Here is a 22,314-nt window from a genome sequence, read left to right as displayed (position 1 = left end):
CTTCACCCGTCAGTTAAGGCTTGGATATATACGTACACACTATACATATTCAATTCTAGTTCATAATGACAACCTACGAAATTAAGATAAAGACAGGGGACAGGCTAGGCAGCGGTACAAACGCTAATGTAGAAATGGTTCTCTTTGATGGCTCTGGAAAGCATACGAAACCTGCCAAATTAGACAACTGGTTCAGGGACGATTTTGAGCGCGGCCATCGGGATGTATTCACCATCAAAGATGATACAGATATACCAGAAGTGACCGAGATTAAGTTGCGAAGAGACACGGCAGGACGTTTCAGCGATTGGTTCGTTGATCAAATAGAAGTGCTGAACAAGAACACTAAAATCACATCTATTTTTCCAGTTCTCCGGTGGATTCGTCCTAATGTTGACCTGTTCATTGGAAGACATGATACTTTTCTACCGCAATTTGATCCTAGACTTCAACAGAGAAATGCTGAACTTCAAGAGAAGAGAACGCTTTATGAATACGAGGAAAAGATTCCCGGTCTACCTGTACAGGTTTTTTTCACATTTTTTTTAAAGCCGCATAGTTCAAACAAATCTTTGAAAAGTCGTTACATTGGAATAAAAAGTACGGCAATTATATGTTTCAATGTTCTTTCAGAAGAAAATTTATCAAAATACATGTATTCAAATTTCATTTAATCCACCATTTTATTAAAAATTATCAAGATAATATTGCCTTTAATAATAGACCAATATTAGGTAAGAAAGTTAAATGTTCGTGGATATACAACAACAAAAGAGAGTTGATTTGATGAATAGAAATCGTACGTGGTAATAATCAGACGATAAAAGCTGTGTTTTTGTCAAAGACAAATAGAAATTCATTTAAAAATGATTTTATCAAGGCTTACGGTTTTAAAAACTTTTGGGCTAACTATTTTTTTTAAAGTTTATCAGATTATTATGCACTTTTTGTTTTTAGATAAAAAATGTTCCTGAGGACGAGGAGTATTCAATATCCAGAAAGGTAAGACATGGCAGCAATAATGTGTAATACATTAATAAATAAAGAGATATATAGAAAAATTGCATAATTTTATTAAGGTATTGCACGTCTTACTGTGGATGTATGAACAAGACATTGAGAAAATATATTGTTGAAACTTTAAATAAAAATGAACTTAAAAAAATTCAAACGAGAAGGAGGCGTCGGTGTTCATCCAACTGAGTTCAGTAAGATTCCATCTGATATGGAAGTCACTGACAGGAAGAGTTCTGTATAGAGATTAAGAAATAATTCAATCTTTTAGGCAAAAATATCATGGAATTTTTCTTTACCAAATAATAGGTAAACGCTTAGATAGTCATACTCGTATATATTAAAACATAACAAACTTCTAATAAGTTATTTGTTAACAAAACCGCCTTCTTAAAACTTGCTTATCTCTGAATTATGACACTTTCAAATTATATGCAGTTTATTTTTATATACACTGTGTACAGGTTTCTTAATTAGAATGCGCAATTGAATAAACAAAATAAAATATAGGTGTCAGTTTCAGATTTTTTCAACATATATATTTGCATTGTTTTACTCTGAAAGTTTATCAAGCTTTCTGATTTTTATTTCTTCATGGTAAAAAGTACCTTTAAAATATATGTTCCAATGATAAAACAACGAATACGTTTGTTTGTAGTAAAAAAAAATCTTACGAAATATACGATGTATTAATCATTTAAAACAATAATTTTGATCTTAGAATATGGCAGAATTAAGTTATCTCGAATGAAGTTCTCTTGAATTTGTTATTTGTATAAAGTGGGATATTGCAACTAAAGTACTAAGACTGCGTACGGAGAAAGGCTTGGATAGAATCCTTGGCTGTGGTCCTTGGGAAACATTTGACGATTTAACTAGTGTCTACTCAAGTTATTTTGAACGCCCAAAGGTAATGTATTTATATTCTTATATTGAGTTTCTCTTAAAAGAAGAAAAAGGTTTTGAATGTCATTTTGCATAAAAAAAATGTTTTAAATGATTTAGTTGATTGTGATAACTCTATACAATTTTCTTTGTGAAATAGGCAGTGGATGATTGGAAAAGGGATGAAAGTTTTGGTTGGCAACGATTAAACAGCGTCAATCCAAACCTGATTTATCTATGCACAGAAATACCCACCAAGTAATATGTTTTTAAATCTGTTTTTTAAACAAATATATCCGGTTCTCCCCCCTTTTCATCATTTGTCGTTCTATTTTGTTTTCAAAAATCATTTAACATATCCCTGAGCTTGGTATTCTCCCGATGATAAGTTCATTAAATTAATTCTTCTTACAGTAAAAAAAAATAATTTATCACTCTTAAAATGATTGTAAATCAATATAATTCAAAAACTGATTTATGTTCAACAGAAGAACTAATGAAATATTGTGTTTTATTCCTTGATAAAAAGTTAATATATTGGCCTTCGCTTACCCTATATCTTTATTCGCCTTCTCTCGGTGATACGAAAATTACGTTCACACAGATAGTGTTCCATTATACTTAAATATCCTCAGATTTGGAGTGACAGAAGATGGTATAGCCTCTTTTCTCGAGGGATTGACTATCTCTGAAGCCATATCAGAGAAACGTCTTTTTCTTATTGATCTCGAAATACTAGACGGAGTGACGTGCTTCAAGGAATATGTCGTAAGAATTTCTTTGATTTTGAGGAAACATTAATGTTTTATATTTACTTTGAAGATGTTAGAGGAGAGAAATGTACACAACCACATAATCGTGTATTTATTTCTTATTTGAATCCGTTGATACAGTGCCCAGCTCCCATCGCTCTATTCTTTGTTAACGATAAGGGACAACTTATGCCGGTAGCTATCCAACTGTTCCAGCAGAAAGGTCCCGACAACCCGGTAAGTTTTACCAGGAGATTTTTGATTTTGAAAAAAGGAATCTGATGAATTATCTTCTAACAAAGAACTTGTTTTCTTTTTAGGTTTTTCTCCCCAGTGATCCACCATATACCTGGTTATTTGCAAAAATGTGGTACAATGTCGCTGATACTAGCTATCATCAATCTATATCCCACTTAGGTACTTAATCGACCTCGTAAAAAAATTAAAACTATATATGCACATTGATTACCATTATCATTTACTTTGTAGTAGTTCGGGCTATATGGACCGTGGATATTGGCCTGGGTAGTCAAGTGGTAGTGCTACTGGCTAGAGTTGCAGGGTTCCGGGTTTGATTCCCGGTCCAGGCATATATTTTCATTGTATTTATATACTTCTTCTTTCTTTCCTACTACAGCTTGTGTTTTTAACATTGAGTAATTTAATAAGAGTTTCAACAGAATTCACTTTAATCATTTTTATGCAACCATACGTCAAAACGGCCTAGTAAAATCTAACACCTGGCCTGGTCCGGCCTGGTCCCACCTTTCGCTTCATATTTGTCATTGCCCTAAATTGGACACGATTTTCAGTGAATTTTAATACTTTTTCTAAGAAATTAAAAATTCTATGTTTCTTTAATGTTTAAAGAACATATTTATGGGAAAAGATTATAAATATATGTAACGTGACATGACTGATTGCGTTTCAATTGATTTTAAAAACACACAACATATACATATAAAATGCATGTACAACATTACTCTTCTTATTGTCAAGGAATGGATTATGCCCAATGCTAAAGCAATCAGCGTTAAAATTCAGAGCAACCCCTACCCCCCCCCCCTTTTTTTCAAATATGATTATGATAACAAAGTAAAACATCATTTTAAGAGACTGATCTGATTGAATGATCAATAAATATCTAAAACATTTGTAAACTGGTTTATAGCATCAAATTTCTATCATGCTGTAATGCGCTTTAAACATGCCAGTTTGCTTACAGTACCCTCAAGCAACAGTCAAACCAAAATTTCCCTCCGAAGCAGAAATACAATTTCCACCTTTTCTGACGCTAACCTGTTACATCGGGTTTAGATTCAATACCTGTATCGCCGTTTAACATTTCACATGGTGTAATTTAAAGCTGCTTGGTCCGATTTTTTTGTAATTACAGTATCAAAATTTTTTTCCATACAAATCATTTATCTTAGAAAGTTATGGACTTTCTCCTATTTACACCAGCAGAATCAGTCTCCTTTCAAAGTTAGAAATATTCAAAGTAAATAAAAATAATTTCTCTTTGGGCAAACGAAAAAACAAACCAAAATGCATCACGGGAATGTTTAGAAAAGGAAACCGCTTGGTTTCGTCCCCCGAATGATTGGGGTTATTCAACCCGCATGCTATGCATCGATTGTAAAGAAAGCAGACTTTGGAAATATTAGCGAACAAAATGTACACATGTTTATTTGGAATTTGTCTGATCATTTAAACCTTTATTTAAAGCGATGTCAAAGTCGTAATACAACCATACCCGTCTCGTCGTCAGGGGTGAAAGTTAACATGAGGCGAAATAACGCGGTACCTTTTAATGTCGTTTGTTTTGTTAGCAAATTTTGTACGTATTTTTTTAAATTGAAATTTGGCATAATTGACGGGTAAAATCCGTCTGTAATATCTATTATTATACATATACAAAGCATAGCCATCGTTTAAAAGCGTGCATAAAATTTGATTTAAAATCGGACCAATCAGCTTTAATCGACGTCATATGTAAATTACAGCAATTGCATTCACTATAGTTTGATTTAGCAGTGGTCTTAACCATCACCTTTTGATTACTTGTACAGTTTCATGCATTTGTTGTTTGTATTTTTAGAAACAATTTTCTCCAATGGGAGAAATTTTGTTATCAGAGTTTATACAAAGCAACCCATTTTATGAACTTTGATATAGGTAAGAATAAACAAATTGGTCTCTACCTTTTTTTGGTCCCAAACAAGTATTTGATTTAAGAATAATTACATTGGTATTGTTTGATTCTTAAAACAATTTGAGTAAAGTATATCGTAAAAAACATGCTTATACAAATCCATAGTTATACAATAGCATGTTCACATTCTTAAGTACTTTGGAGTTAAATAACAGACTAGACAAATCTTAATCCCTCAAGTCATAAATGTTTCAATAGAAATATACCTATAAAACATTTAAAGCCATCTATTGTGATTTTTACGTGTTTTCTATGTGTATTGGGTGAAATCAATGAAAAATCAATAAAACTACAAATTGTAAAGAAAGTATAAGGGTTAATTTACAGCCAAAAGTGAGGCTAAGTCAGGCTAATGTGTCTATGCTCCTTGTTCAAAATCATATGAACGTAGAGCTACTTTGTACAACATTTTACCTGAAAATCTTAGATTTAAGAGGATTTTTTTTGAAAAAATATTAAAAATTACCTTTTTTCTATTGCATACCCAGATTAATCTAAGCTGCATATTTTTAAGGTTGCTCATATTTCTATTTTAAATTATCTTATAACAATGAGAGACCACACCATTTAACATTTAAACAATACTAGTTCTTTGAATTATAGGATATACATTGTATATTATAAGTGTTTAAAATGTCCGACTATTTGTAATATTTTTTGTTTCTCTGTCTGTAATTGGTTTTATGTATAGCACTTTAAAGTAAATTTAAATTATATTTACCATAACCATTTTTACCAGTCGGATAATGCAAATATAAAATCACACAATTATAGACGTTCTATTTATCTTTTACAATTTGATTTATATGAATAAGCTTTTGAGACAGTCCCCTTTATGACCCAATTGATTTTTTCAAAGATTAAAAGCGATTATGCAATGTTGTCTATTAAGCCCCCACCCCCACCCCCAGTTCCGACGCCTATACTTCGCAGTTCTGCGATTTCCTTCATATTTGTAATTTAAATCTATGACAAAATCTATTTTATATCAATTTTTTTGTATAAGATTTACATATGTTGAAAGTACAAGCAAATCTTCGAAAATAGGTCACTGAAGCGTTGAAGCGAGGGGCTGTGTCAAAAATAGTTCGGACCGGAAGTATTTGATAAAGCATAACCCGTTTGATATAGCAAAGGTTTATCACACGTGTAGTATACACCACACGTATGAGATAAACATTGTATAAATGTTTTAATTTGTCCGACTTTTTGTGATATTTTTTGTTTCTCTGTCTGTAATTGGTTTTATGTAAAGCACTTTAGAGTAAATTAAAATTATATTTAGCGCTTTATCAGTTGTGTATAATAATAATACATGTAATAATAATGCCAGGCCATGCTATGTTTCAGAGTCTGACAAATAAGATCACCCTACATTTGAAAGCTCTTGTGATGTAAGAATACAATTAGGTCAATGTTTGTCCTTAGCTGATCGATGAATTTCATCAAACATCTTTATGTGAAGGTAGAAAAAAAATCACTGCGCTCATATGTAAGTCTTTGAAAGATGAAGACTGATGCATAAATCCAGCTGACCTTTTGTATTACAAATAGCCCTTTCCCGATTTTTTGCTTGTTTGGGATAGGGCTAAAACTTCATAGGGTCTCCGGAATGGTGCAAGTGCGGGAGTGTTTCACTCCCGACAAGATTTCGGCTCAAGTTGTACATAAATGACAATAACAATTCTTACCAGAACTCAAACATCGTAGTAACAGTTGTGTATGGCATGAATTAATCCAATTATATTAAGTATTGTCCATATATTATTTGAGATATTTTTCGTGTTTGTCAACAATGCAAATTGAATTTGTCCGCCATGTTTACTGACATTGATCGATTTTATTTTGGGACAGCCGATGAGAATTCAGGAGCGGATCTTGAACTAAATATAGTAATTCCTATATTCTAAACATAAATAAATATGAATTTTCCATTATATACCATTTCCCTAAATGATGTTTAGTTATAAAACTTGGTAAGAGCGTTTATTTACACTGATAGTCACGTAATCAAGCCCGTTAAATCTTCAAGCGTAAATCCCATAAAATCACGCAAGAACTGTCATGGCTGCTGAAAAAGACGACATATAAACATGCTGATGTGTTTTTTTTTTTTTTTTCGATTGATATACGGTTAGTTTGTTCAACCTGAATTAAAAAATCATTTTATCTAAAGGAAGTCAGATATAAAAACGATCTTTCCACACCGAAGTCAGCCGCATGAAAAAATAAATTTTGCACCATTATAGAGATCCTATGGAATTTAAGCCCTCTCTAGTAGACATTGGATATAGAAAAGTCGGAGAGGGCTACATTACATTACTGCAGCTAATCCCCGTTAGCTAATCTCGCGTTTGACGGGACAGATAATGTCCCTGTGCTTCTGCCTGCAAATACATTATTTGTTAGTAGAATTTACAAAGGTTTTTAGCTCACCTGAACTGAAAGCTCAAGTGAGCTATTCTGATCACATTTTGTCCGTCGTCTGTCTGTCTGTCCGTCTGTAAACTTTTTACATTTTGAACTTCTTCTCTTAAACCGTTTGACCAATTTCAAACAAATTTGGCACAAGCATTCTTATGGGAAGGCAAATATAAATTGCAAAAAATAAAGACTGATATTTATTCAAAGCGGAGAAAACCTCGAAACTGTAGAAAATGGGGGGAGTACATTTTTTTAAATCTTCTATACAAGAACTACTGAGTCAAATCCAATCTAATTTAGCATAAATGATCCTTATGGAAAGGAAAATATAAATTGCAAAAATTATGGGCTAATTCTGTTTCAAATCTGAGTTTTTACGAAAATAATAATAAATGAAGGGCGTGTTTCAATCAGTTTATAGCTTCGGGTTCGGTATCAAGTCTTGGAAAAATGAGTAGGCAAAACAGGGCCTGGGCAAAACAAAAGATTGGCAGTTATTAATCTGCCAATCTCATTAAGATGTTCAGGATAATTTACGGACAAGTTTATTTGTATTCGCTGTAAATATTGCTGCAAAACAATGCGTATTTTGGAATTGACGATTGCCGATCTGCCCCGGCTTTTATTTATCGAATTATAAGCCAGATATAAGCAAGATTTGCTCACAATTCTATGTTTGTACAGAGATCTGAGGCCATTCTTCTTTTTCCATTTTAAATGCTGAATAGGAAATTCCAAGTTAAAAATCTTAAGCTGAATGTAATAAACTCTTGTGAACAAAATATGACTCAAACCTAGCAGAAATGTTAGCTCTGTATCTTGCTTATAATTTTACGATTGACGTTGAAGTTTTGGTTGATCATTATAAATGTCTCGCTAAATGGTAAATACTTGTACAAAAAAATTAAAGGATAATATGCTGTATATAACTACTCTCTGGGGCCCCCTTTTATACAATGATTAATATGCAATCTACATCAATTTTGATAGTTTTTCAGACACGAGTTAATATAAACTACACCGTTAAAACAGTTTTCATAGTTCTGATACATTTCTGTTGCAGGGATGAAGGAATTATCGATATTCCTTAAAAATATTACAGCAGAAAATTATCTTGGTTTTTGACATTTGTTATTTTTTAAAGATGAAAATGATGGGTGGGCCTTAGTAAAATTGAGTGATGTGCCTGTCAATACTGTAACTTTGATTTTTATAGCTCTTTAACATGTCACGTGACAACATTTTTCATTCCAGTGTATCCACCAATCAAGTGTGAGTAAAGTAATAAAAGTCACACGAGTTTACGCCAGGTAAACAACAGTTATTTAATTATAATGGAAAAGTGTAGAAAAAATAAATTTTTGAATGTTTTTAATTTTAGGAATTGAGCGCATTGAGGTACAATGCTCTTTTTCCAATCTATAGGATTTTTAAAAATAAAATACAATAACTAATATATTATATTTTATTAAAAAAATACAGTATCTAGGCAGTAGTTGGGGAAGAAAATGTACCTATATGCTATAATATGTTTTGATCGCTTTATAAAGTGGGAAAAGAACGAAAATAAAGGGAATTGGAAATTAACAGTTGACCCCTACTAAATGTTTAGTTTATATCTTGCGTAGGATTTTCTTAATCTCGATAAAAAAAAAAGGATTCCATAAAGGTACAATGTCAAAGATTATGTGTATGCAAAAATAAATGTAAAAAACGAATACTTGACCATATTTATTTTTTGTTATTCTACCGAGTGGCCACATGGTACAATATCTTTTGAATGCCCATTGTTGCTCAGGTGAGCCATGTGGCCCCATGGGCCTCTTGTTTAGTGTTAAATGGTTAAGGGGTTTTGTCCAATCCATTTATTTTTTCACGTGTACATCAATTACTTTACTGTGCTTACCAATATCACTATCTTATTCATTTTATTTATTCTTCGTAACATTTTAATGTTTTCCCTGTAAATGCTTCACATGTGTGGACGTATATCTTGCCGTCATACCCGGTCGTGGTAAAAATATGAATATACAGACCTTCGCATTATTTACGAAATGAAACTTACACAAGACAAGGAGGAAAGGCGTAAAATCTAAGACAACCTAGTGATACTGCATTTCTGACTTGAGTTTCAGGTATGCAATCAGGTGTAACGAAATTGAAGAGTTTTATACATGTGTTCCTGTGCTAGTTCTTCTTGATGTGTCATGTTCAGCTTAAAAACACAACGTTGAAACGTATTCAATATTTGCGTTTTGGGTCTAAAAGTGATCGAAAACGTGTCTATTATTACAATACATATTGTACAATAAAGTGAATTCCTAATTAAACGCGAGGAATTAATATCCGTGTAAAATCGCGAAAGGCCCTTCTCGCAAATTGTAATGTATAGCATTTCATTTTAAACTATTGATACAAATCATATTCTATCAATTTCATTCACTCTTATTAAAAATTCATCAAAATCATTGAAAGTATTTTTTAACTCCTTGAATAAAAAGAAACCAACTGACTTGTGTTTTTGGATCTAATATTTCATTTATGTTAGGAATGTAGTTTTGATATGACATATTGCTAAAGTTTATGCATGTATGTAGATATACAAAAAATGAATGTTAAAAAGTTTTTTATTTCAATCGTTTATCAAACATATTCATTTCATGCAATACATTTCATATAAACACTATTTATCTTTTTTTTTCAAATAAAAGGATGCACCCATTTATTGATGGAAGGGATTTGTATAGCGTCAAATAGATGTCTTTCTCCATCACACCCAATGTTTAAATTGTTGGCGCCTCATTTTCTCTACCTCATTGCCATAAACGAGTAAGTGTTTAAATTGTATATTGAAATATACAATCATGTAAGATTTGTATTTTACCACTCCGTTAAGTAGTCAAGAATGAGACTTTTTTTAAATACTCCATGTGTGTACTTGAATATTTGTTTTTTGTATCCATTCTATATTTATTGACCTAATCAAATTAATGTTAATTGAGGAAATTTTCCAATCGATTCAAATGAATAAACCCTTTCTCCCCTAAACAGAAATCAACCTGTGCCATTTAACAAAGTAAAACGTAGCTGAAATAAAACTGAAAGGTGACTGAATGGCTAAGTTTTGCTCCTCGACTTTTTACGTTAACAACCAGTTTACAAAATGGTTGAGGTTCATCGTGGAAAGAAATTTCGTAATCGATTGTTCCTAGTCAGTCACGATTTAAAGGATCTTTGATCCTGCAGCTGAAGATATTTTGATTTTATAAATTTTCAGATATCTTCACAACCAGCCTAAATCTAAATCTGAGGGAAAATTTGGGATCTTTAACGCTTATTTTGGCGTTTTGGTTTATTTCACATGGCCTTTCTTCACTAAACTTTGCAAGTTACAGATAAATAGCTTTTTTTGTATCATTTTATTGGAATATAGTTTGCATTAAAATTGGAAAACCAGAGCTTTTTACCCTAAAAATGTCGAAAAAGAAGAAATGTTAATTTTCTTTTTGAAAACCTTTTGCCACAAAATAAAGTTCGTTACTTAACTTCATGTCAATTAAATTAATAGTAATCTATTTAGTAAAATATCTGATTTGGAATTGTATAAATTAAATTATGATGCAAAATTATAAGACTGACTCTAGGTGAACGCAAAAATCTCCCCAAACATTTTAACCTCTGGGTATATTTGATAAATATGTATGTTGATCAAAAGTTCGCGTAAACCGCATTAACATATACTTAATGTGAAGTAATTTTCTCTTGTCCTTCAAGTCCTGTTGAGAATACATAACTGATTGAATACTTAAGCAGTACATTTATTAACCTTATCAGCGTGATTTATCGAAAAATAGAAACACAGGACCATTTGTTTCAAACCTCGAAGTTTAAGAATACTATCAAACAAAGTATTATCAATAGATACCAATTATATATATATATATATATATATATATATATATATATATATATATATATATATATATATATATATATATATATATATATATATATATATATATATATATATATATATAAAACAATTAAAAAATTAATTTGTTCGCGTTATCTTTCAGCACTTCTACACAGACCGTCCGCTGCGTCCGACAGGATTTTTCTGTCTCTGGCTTATGACCTTTAATACAAAGATGTAGTTGCCACCTTCCGATCCGTTCTTTTATATATTTTTTAGTTTTAAGGAGGCCGACTTTAGTTTGCATTGCGCATGTTTTTGCGCATTCTTATATAATACAGTTGATTTGTACTTCTTCTGAATTTTTTTCGATATCATTCATAAAATCGAACACAATGAACAAAATACAGATAAAAATATTTAGATTTTTAAAGGAATTTTTTTTATTTTTTAACACGATTTTTACGTTGTGCGGTAGGGGGACATTGCCATTGCGCTTTTATGACGTTATGATAAAATGAAGCTTTGTAGGAGTACGTTATAAGAAATAACATAAAAGAAAAAGTAAAAATTGTACGCTGTTGAAATTTTATATACAGAATGATGCTATCCTCGAGGACAATTTCCTAATTTTTGGAATGAATCCATTATACCAATCATCATTCGTGATGATCCAAATATAAAGCAAAATTTGGTGCATTTTAATATTTTGAGATGGTCCCCACTAAAAACCAGACTGTAGAATTTTGTGTTTTTTACATCTAAGGTAGGAAATGATATTACTAATCATATATAACAATTTGAGAAAAAAAGCTATTGTAGTATTTTTTTTAACAGCTTTGATGTGCGGAAAATGACAGTTTCCTATATATTCCTATAGTAAATGTACCTCTATTTTGAGATGGTCCCTAAAAAGAACCAGACGGTCGATTTTCATGAACCTTCGCAAATAAACTAGAGTTGGTTTATATTACATATGGTTAAAAAACAAAGAGTTATGCAATTGTAGTTTTTCCGCAAAAAAACCCAAATCGGCCTCCTTAAGTTTAGTGCTAGTTTTGTAGATTTTTTTTCATATGTAGTTTTTATTTTGTAGTCCTGAAGAACGGACGGGTTGTCCCGAAAATTTGACAAAATTTTACTTTATTGTTCGTGTCGTTGGTTTATTTTTAGTGGGTTTATATATATATATATATATATATATATATATATATATATATATATATATATATATATATATATATATATATAGGTAAATCCAGAAAAAATTCACAGTGGTCGGATAAGATATAGAAAACTTAAATGAATAAAAACACTAAGTCCGAGTAAAACATAAGCGCTTTCATTTTCATCTTCAGATGTTTCACAACTGTTATAAAACATCTGAAGATGAAAATGAAAGCGCTTATGTTTTACTCGGACTTTGTGTTTTTATTCATTTAAGTTTTATATATATATATATATATATATATATATATATATATATATATATATATATATATATATATATATATATATATATATATATATATATATACATACTGGGTAAGAAAACAAAACTATTCATTTTCCAAAGCAAATAATTTTTTTTAATTTCTAGTCTTGGTCTTAGTGCGTTAATAGAGCCAGGGGCTTTTTTGGACACTGCCATGGCTATTGGGCATGCTGGTGCATTAGAGCTTATAATAAAGGGGTGAGCATAAGTGCACATATCTCATTATCTCTTAAGACATTGACCTGAACATTAAGTCAATTTGTTGAATCATCAACAAATTATATACGGCAATGGAGATCAGCAAAAATATTTCAAATTATAAAAATTCTATAATAATGTGAAACTAAATTTTATTGTATTTGATTGATTTTTTTGTTTAATGTTCAGAGTTCGTAAATGGAGGATGAATGTTAATGGAATTTATCCAGAACTATTGAAGAGCAGAGGGGTTTGTTTTGTTTTCTTTTTTTTTTTTTTTTTTTTTTTGGTGGGTTTTTTTTTTACTTGAAGATCACAACTGTAAACAAGCTAAACTAATACACTGATAGGTATATTGCAAAGACGGATCAATTCTTCCAACCTTTTACCAACGTGACGATATGCTTACGCTATATGAAGCTGTTCATGGCTATGTAACCAAATACGTCAATCTTTACTATGGTGAGTAAAGTAAATTTTTATAGGTCCTAATAAATCCATCTTCGCTAGCCAATGGTTTCCGATAAGCTACGCTTCTCTGAGAATCATAGTGTATCGTAAACTCTTTTGGATAGTAAAGATGTTTTTCATCTTTCAAGGCATTGGTATAAGAACTGTTAACAGAAATAATTAAGCTTGCAGATGTAAAATGAATGCAATTTTAACTAATTTGAAATGTTACAAATACATACATGTAAAATTATGTTTTTAATAATCAAAGTAAAAATATTGTTTATTTCTAAAAAGTTGTTGGAATGCTTACCTCTTAACAAATAAATTGTTTCTGCTGCTCATGATAAGATTACTTGAGTATAATGTCTAAAAGTCCCAAATAATTAAAATATTAAAACTCTCAGTTGGTCGAAAAGGCACAAAATATTTCCTTACATTGCGTTGACAACTTTTTTTAGACACTAGTGACAAAATCATTGGTGATAACGAAATCCAAACTTTTGGACAAGAGCTGACCAAATCCAAGTCGGATGGAGGCTGTGGTATTTTAGTTAGTATTCATGTTTTAAAACATGCAATTTTTAGTTAATGTACAATTTTTAACTCATATTATTTTAAAATCATTAAACATTTTTATTTTTTAAGGGCGTGCCCTTTAAAAATGGGAGGTTCAGTTCAGTTGAACAGCTTACAATCGTCTTCACTAGCATCATTTTTACGAGTACTGTTGGACATTCGGCAGTTAACACTGCTCAATACGATACCTATGGATTTCCACCAAACTATCCAACAAGACTTGACGGAGCACCGCCAAAGAATAAAGTGTGTATACACCCTAAACTCATGCAATAACTTTTTTAAATACACTATTGATTAAACAACCTATTTATGAATTACAAATATTGTATCTATTTGAATACTTAGCCTCAGGTGTTTTAGCGCTATGGTCAAAAGATTAGTTTTTAAAAAATTGTTTTTGACTGTAATATGGTATAATTTTAGTCTTATTCCCGCTCAAAGTCCCTTTTTTCCTTCAGAGCCCACTAACAGAGGAAGATATTGTAAAGTGTGTGGTAGATAGGGAAACAACCATAGAAGTCATCTCCCTCGCTGTAATTCTCAGCGAAAAAATCAGAAATGCTCTGGGAGACTTTGAAGTCAACTACACATATGACCCAGCTGCAGTGAAGATTGTAGAGGAGTAAGTTTAGTTACAGTTGTTCCTTATATTTTGAAGTAAAAAATTCTTTATTTTCAAGAACGGCAACTATAAAAGCGTTAAAATTGTTTTGAAATCTTTTGTTTCAATGAAATGTTGTCAAATCGGTATCTTTTGAATAAAATGATATCTAAATAAAATCATTAAATTGTTTAATACAAAATAAGAATTTTAATACCAATTGAGTCATTAAAAAATCTTCAGGTAACACGATGTAAAAAACTTTTAGTTATTTATGAAAACAAAAATAATGCATAATAACCACAACTTAAAATCTGTAAGTTTCATTTATTGAATCTGGAGAATCAGACATAGATTTAAAAATTTTTTGAAGTGTTCAAGTTGTAAACTGCACAATATATATTTTTTAATCTTTCCCAGGTTTAGGAAGGAATTGATAGATATCGGTCAAAACATCAATCAAAGAAATGAGAAACTGGAACGAAAATTCGAATACCTCCACCCAGAAGAAATTCCGAACTCCGTAAGCTTATGAGTTTAAAGCTTTTGTAATCCTTACATGCACCGGAAGAAAAGATCAGATTGGTCAATGTCAGCTGAAAGTTGCTACTTGAATTGACTTTTTATAATTTATCAGGAACAATATCGATTAAATGTGTTTTTTATGTTTCGGGTTATTAAAAAAAATCTTTATCATTGTTAAATGAAACATACCGTACAATATAAAGGTATGTCAATGTTCATATCAATACCAACCAATGTTTTGTTAATGATTTTAATATTCCATTATGCATAATATTTATATTTTATAAAAAAAATTATTTTTAAAGAGAATTTTATAACCTTTTTGGAAAACTAATATCAAAATTAAAATTATGCCAAATTAACTACAAATGTAGTTCATAATCTGATAATAACTCAAATTTATTTATTGTAATAATTTTTGTACTGATTTTTTTTTTTCAAATTACAACAATCTGTTCTTATTGATAACATTTATAACTATGAGATACATATATAAATATGCTACACATAAGTGGTTTTGATATTATGTGCATTTTAATAAACTGTAAAGATAAATTTTGTAACTGTGCTATTTGTTTCAAATAAATCCGATGGAACGGGCTAATATGACCGGGATTGTCCTTTAAAAAGGTCAAAAGACATTGAAATGACGTCACATATAGTATATAAATACTCTCAATATCGCTCGTAAATAGAAAGATATTTGTTGTCAGAGATATTAATAAACTGGGTTGGAAAATTATATGCAAGAATTTTTTTTTTAAGAAGAGGGAACCTTGATAGTCTTTTAGCCTAAGGCTGTCTTCAAATAATGCCAATCATCCATTACATCCGGGGGAATGCTTGGATGAGGGTGACATTTCATAAATCCAATCTTCTTACAGCTGAAGATGTAGTTTATCCTCTAAGTGAAAGGGCTTTATTGGCGATGATATGTGATTTTTATCCAACGAGTTGTGTGTTTTCTATAAAAAAAACACACAAGTCCGATAAAATCATATACCATCACAAATCATGCGAGATTCTTTTTATCACATGTTTTACCACAAGTTTAACCTCAATCTTTCTATAAATATTAATGTTTTACGGTGCAACCGTTGGGGCGAGCACAGCATGTAATCAAGCAATGATCAAATTATGATAAATCAATAAAAATAAAATTAACAACGTAAATGAATTTGATTTCAAAATAATATAAAACATACCTATTTTTCAGTAAGTTTTCATTAATCAAAGTTTATAGGATTTGTTATAATTTATTTATTTATAAGTAGAACAATAGTTTAATATAAAGATTTTTATATAAATGTTCATTGCACTGTATCTCCTCTTTTAAAGTGATTGTTCATCCCTTTTTTTTGCAGTAGACATTTTTTTTAAACTTACATATAAAAATTGACTCATCATGGAGCCCACCCCCCCCCCCCAATAATTATTTCATTTTTTTTTTCAATTTACACATAGACAACCGACTTATCATGGATTTGCCCCCTCCACTTTAAAAAAAAAATTAACTTACGCTTAAAAATATTTGCTTATCATATTAAAAGAACATGAAGGTGCCCCCCCCCCCCCCCCCCCGTGATTTGGAGCTTGTAATTAATGGAAGTGAAAATAAAGAAACCATTGAATTGCTAAAGAGCTGATGGATTGGAATTTTCATGATATTTTTTGTTTTTGCTGGTAAAGAGTTTTTGGTTGAGACTGCCATCCACCCACCCACCCCCTTTAGAAAAGACGATGCTACATGTACGTTACAGGAAATTACCGTAATTATACCGTGCGCAGCGAGAGGTGGGCGAAGCCCGCCTCGCTAAGCGAGGATTAATGGTATCATGTATTTATAAGAAAATCAGTGAAAAATGAAAGTTGAATCAGGGGTTCTAAAGCCCAAAATTTTTTTTCAGGCCTGGGCGCCGCCATATTGGCATCAAATTTGTATTTAAAAAGTTAGTACGATCATTGATTGACTGGTACTTATCGATGTTGATTGCCCCTAAACTCGATTAAAATGTTCCAATGGAAGGTAATTTGAATTAAAAGAAATAAAAGAGGACACCAGATAAGTTTCAATAGTACTTCATTCAAGAAACACGACTAGGCCCTAGTTCTATGTATGTCTTTATCAAATTATCAGATGGAAAATAAAAACAATAACGTCAAGAAACTGATCTTTTAGATACTGAATAAAGTAATTAATATAATTACCGCGGCATATATATGATTAAATTGATAAACACTGAAACAAGAAATAAAAAAAGTTCGGAATAACGTAACTCTTTTCGGCTATTTCCGAAGACAAAATATGTACCCCTGTTTTACGTCTGAAACATGACGTCATAATGTAGACTGAGCACGCAACGTTTTGATAAAATTTGGCTAATGATTTGAGCAGGCAACCAGGCGGATCCTACTGTGTGCGTTTCAAATAAATTTTGTTCTACGAAAATCAAACTGCACTGTGTTAAATCTGCGCTCGGTCCAAAGGTCACACCGTTTACATATAAGTGAATAAAATAAATGTTAGCATTCATCCAAATGAGTGCAAGTTACAACTGTGAAATGTCCTCATTTTTTAGTTTTGCAAGATTTTGAGAGGATTTTGGTAATTTCAGCAGATTTACAATAATTCAGTTTGAGTGATTTCCCTTTGTTGCGACGTCAAATTTCAAAGTGTCGTCTGACTCTTTCAAACTCCCCTGAGAAATAAAAGTACGCGAAGTATACTGTTTTATTTACTCAAAAAGAATGATGTTCTTATAATTACACATCTTATATGCTTCTCACAAGTTTTACTTTGATTCTAGCGAGAACGTGAGGTTGGAAACCATTGGTACTATGAATTGTGGGTCAAAATTTACTGATGCCGAAAAAATCTATCGGATCAATGTGTAAACTTTCATGACGTCACTCAATTATTTTTGATTGAGAGTGTACTGAGGTAAACTTTAGAGGTAACTTTGACTGTATGTCGTATGCATCGTTACAGTTTTGTTTTGATTGTCTTGCTGATTTCGTGAGAGTGTGAAGTGATAAAAATTACCATGATTACAAGAAACTACTGGGACGATTAAAACAATGCATTACTGGTCCGATTTACTGACGCCAAAAAAATCTGTTGAATGAATGTGCAACTAGTCCAAATTTTCTATTCACACAGACCTTGCCGGTAGAGCTCGCTACGTCCCGGCGCTACGCTAGCTATAATTGTGAGCCGCACAACCCATTCATTACAAGATGTCAGCAACTTTATGCATTTAAAAAAGTTTCTTGAAGATAAACAAACATTTCATTTTCTGGTAAATTTTTATCAATTTACAAAAACAATTTGAAAGAGCATTAAATGATGCACATTCATAATTCTACGCTTTTCGTCTGAATTATTTTGTTACTTGTTCATTTTACGTCAATAGTCTGCCTAAAGCTACGTAATGTTTAATTATCCCATTAGTTATATCCACCGCATATTGAGATAAAAATGTGATAAATTCGTATCAATACCTGCTGTAGCCATCACTTGTTTTCTGTAACTTGACAGAGTTGAAGTAGACACAAATTTATAAGTTGCAAAAATATAACCAATGGATCAGTTTTACGGTAGTCTTTAGTCCTTTTTCATATATACTTCAGTAAAGTTTTAAATACACATAATTCTTTCTGACTAAAATTTTTCAAAGATACACAAACTGATCTTTCTGGCTTCGATGTCTTAAGCAGAGTAGTACAAACAAAATTTATTCTGTCACAAAAAAACACGTTTGTTAAAACTCAGTGCAAAGAAAATTTGTACACGTGCATCTGTGTTAAAAGCTATCAATGCACACAACATATTAGTATTAGTAAGACCTTTAATACTCAGTGATCTTGGCGATACAAACTACGCAAGTAATTCAAAATAACAGAAATATTCCCAGTAAATGTATATCTTGGTAGCGGAGGCTTTACATTATATACCCCCTTCATGAAGTTTGAAACTAAAAATTAATTATCTATCCATGATTTGTTAAAAAGTCCCAAAGTCTGTTTAAGTGTAACATTGTGTGTATTATTACAGAATATGATTTTCCAGCTTTAAATATAAAAAAAGGTACGAAATCGAATCTTTTTCAGCGAGGCTATCGGAATCTCTTTTCCATTTATTACATCAAGAATTAAACTGTTTCCACGCAATGTCATATGGTTTGGATGTGGGTTGTCTCCAGCCTGAAGAAAGATTTTTTTGGAAATCCAGCAGTCGTTGCTCGTCTCCAGAGATAGCCGCGGCGACTTAAGTCCTTTTGCTCTGAATAAGTCTTAGAGTTTCTTTCATTGTTATTAGATCCTTGTGCTTGAGACGTCTAATAGGGAATAAAAAAATTCTTGGTAACAACAATGAAAACCAAGATTGAGTCTGCCAAAGAGAAAAAAATAATTATTGATTGCTCAACTTTATTCTCTATTATCTTAATTAATATTTCTACTGATGAGATAAATTGGTGGGAAATGGTCTCCAAGTATACAATAAAAATGTAAGAGAATCAGTTTTCAAAGCTTTGTTCCAAAAATATCTGGATACAAACTTATTAAATTTGAAATTATTATCAGATGCAAGTAACTGTTTCGCTACTCTCTGAAAAATCTCTGATTTTGATTTTCAATTCCATTACATGTATCTACAGTTTGTAACATTTCTATATAGAAAATCTGCGACCTCATTTAATAAACCTAGTAAACATTGGCATGTAAGCCATAAATTTATTTTAAAACACCAGTTCAATTTTCCCTTACATAAAATTTCTATTGAAACCATTCCTCCCATATTGGTTGTATAAAATGCAGTAGTGCTACCTTTTTTAATTCCTAAAATCTTCAAAAACTGGAAAATAGTTAGACAGTTTGATTGCCTATTACTGTTGCTTTAAATAATAATTATGAAATTCTCTTCTGTTTTCCACATTTTATAAGTGACTATTAAAAACCCCAGCTCCCATACTCTCTTTGGATGCACCTGTTTCTTTCCAATAATCTACACGATTGAACGATTAAATCTTATTGGTTTCCAATTTTGTACTTCATGTATAATATTATTTATCCACCAACGGAGCTCTTTCTTTGAACTGTTTTAAATAATGTCACCAACTTGTCATAAATTCCATTGGAGAGGATTTACATAAGCATTGCCTGTTGCTGCGGTAGTACCAGAAATTATGTACAACCATTTTGATAATTTTACTGATTCTCTGATTCTAATTTTCTCACTACCCTCAATCTTTATTGCAAATTCTAAAATCTTTTGAATCTTATCTTCTAGAAAGAAAACTTTAAATTTAACTGAATCTATTATAACAGTAACTTGTTCTGGTATATGAACAAAATATATCCCACAATCTTGAATAGTATTCAACACCATTGAATTATTTGTAATAATTTTCCATTCATGCAAAAAATAATCTTAAGTCTTCCACTTACTATTTCATATGTCTTTTTTATGTACTGCCTTTTCTTGCCTAAAAATTATATTGCCATTTTGACCATAATTCCCTCATCTGTTTTTGAAATTCCCTCTAAATTGGTAGTATATCTATTATCGCTCCAATTTGAATTGTATGACTGCCAACGATAACGAGTATTTCGCTTGCACTTGTCAAAATTTGGCAGATTTCTCATCTTTTTCGGGACACCATCACCGAACAGTTGATCAGTTAATCTTTCATTTACATTGCACAAAGGACTATATACGGTTTGAGCCTAAAACGGCCCTCTAAAATGAACATCAACATTATACTGTAATTCTCTGTTTTCTTTGTACAAATATACATGTACATTTGAAGTTTATGCATATTTTTCATTTTGAATAAAGTGCCCACAATTTAAAAATATGACATCATAAAGTTCACCTTTTCTCGCCATTTTCGCATTTTTGTGGTAAAAAGGCTAGTTTTCAAGCAGTTTTTCTTCAAGAAAACATTGAGCGATTGCTTGAACAAACAAAATATTTTCACCAAAGATGTATGTATTCAGTAATTATAAGGGACAAAAATTATGTTCTTGTTCAAAGCGTCGCTCTATATTTCCCATTCAAAAAAAGATAAGAAAAATGTCAAATAATGACTTATTTTTATTGAATTATAAAAATAGCGTCACTTCTGACGTCATAAACTGCCAATGAGTGCAAATAAAGGTAATATATAAAAAATAGAAAATATAGTTTGTATCAACTCTTTAAAAAAAACACACAATAATTTAATATACCTGAAACACTTTAATAAATGCCGAATTATTGGGGCCAAATTTGATTAATATCATATATAGTTCTTTGAAAATTTTGAAGGAAATACCTTTCTTAACAAATATCTTTTCTTTTGTGATAGACCAAGTATTAAACTACTCAGTAATATGATTGCATCTTTTATACACGAACTAAATTTGATATTGCTCCCTTTAGATTTTGATACAAGCAACTGAGCAGTCTTCATTAATGGCACAATCCCATGACAATCATTTTTGGATGGCTTGAAACCCCACATCTCTGTTTTGGGTGAATTTAAACAACATTTCCCAAACATCAAGAATAAAATTTGCAGTTCTTGATTACTTTTGAATAAGTTTCTATGTGTCACCTTCAGTTATGCACATTAAATATTGACCATATCTGCCAAATTTGAGTCATCTTCAACTTCTTTTTTATCGACATCAAACGAATCCAGTCATTCTCATATTCATCATAATCAAAATATTCGAATGACTCTTCAACATTGTCAAGAGTCACTGAGAAATCTACATCAGTACGTGATTTTAAAAAAAAATGTCCGTTTCTGTCTCATTATTTCTATTAGGTTAATTTTCATTGGCAAGAAAATAAACACAGTCTATTCAATCGTCAATTCCCATTATACCCTTCAACTTATCATTATATTTTGTAGACATATTTAACAAGACATATGTAATATTTTTTTTCGTGTTACTTTGAGAAATTTACTTTTTTTTTTTTTTTTTTTTTTTTTTTTTTTACATCTAAACGTTTTTTTTTCATATGTCTTTACACTTGTTTTCTACAAGTACCAGCCTCTCAGGAATCGTTATTGTTATTTGTGGTAGAGCAGGATGGCGGTGAATCAATCAGACCATGATTATCAGGCTTCTTGCTTCAATTTTGAATCTTATTAAAACACAAAAATTTCTCAGCTGCTCTTACATCCGGGCTACTTTCAAACTTTCAAGTTTTCAAACGACTCGCTGTCGGAAACTGCAAAAATTGAGAGAGCTTTGCTATTCGACTCT

The 22,314-nt window shown here is 31.2% G+C and overlaps 1 protein-coding gene across 1 annotated transcript; it reads left to right on the top strand.

The window, feature by feature from the left end:
• LOC105319482 (allene oxide synthase-lipoxygenase protein) lies at nt 1–15,798 on the top strand. The gene is made up of 15 exons (XM_066089141.1): nt 1–527; nt 958–1,002; nt 1,796–1,924; nt 2,060–2,157; nt 2,535–2,667; nt 2,793–2,888; nt 2,972–3,068; nt 10,002–10,119; nt 12,804–12,896; nt 13,086–13,146; nt 13,247–13,358; nt 13,808–13,899; nt 13,995–14,171; nt 14,387–14,550; nt 14,950–15,798. Exons 1-15 carry the CDS (start codon nt 66–68, stop codon nt 15,062–15,064), a joined length of 1,992 nt encoding a protein of 663 aa, XP_065945213.1. The 5' UTR covers nt 1–65; the 3' UTR covers nt 15,065–15,798.
• The last annotated feature ends 6,516 nt before the right edge of the window (nt 15,799–22,314 follow it).

This window comes from Magallana gigas, chromosome 6 (genome assembly GCF_963853765.1).
Source record: "Magallana gigas chromosome 6, xbMagGiga1.1, whole genome shotgun sequence".
Lineage (NCBI taxonomy): Eukaryota > Metazoa > Mollusca > Bivalvia > Ostreida > Ostreidae > Magallana > Magallana gigas.
The sequence above is the reverse complement of the archived record's forward strand: the minus strand, read 5'-3'. Positions and strand labels throughout refer to the sequence as shown.

Excerpts from the sequence above, each read along its gene's own strand:
- LOC105319482 (XM_066089141.1), top strand. The coding sequence starts at position 66 with ATGACAACCTACGAAATTAAGATAAAGACAGGGGACAGGCTAGGCAGC. Across the intron at positions 1,925-2,059 it reads GTTATTTTGAACGCCCAAAG|GCAGTGGATGATTGGAAAAG; the intron begins GTAATGTATTTA and ends TTTGTGAAATAG. Across the intron at positions 2,889-2,971 it reads AGAAAGGTCCCGACAACCCG|GTTTTTCTCCCCAGTGATCC; the intron begins GTAAGTTTTACC and ends TTTTCTTTTTAG.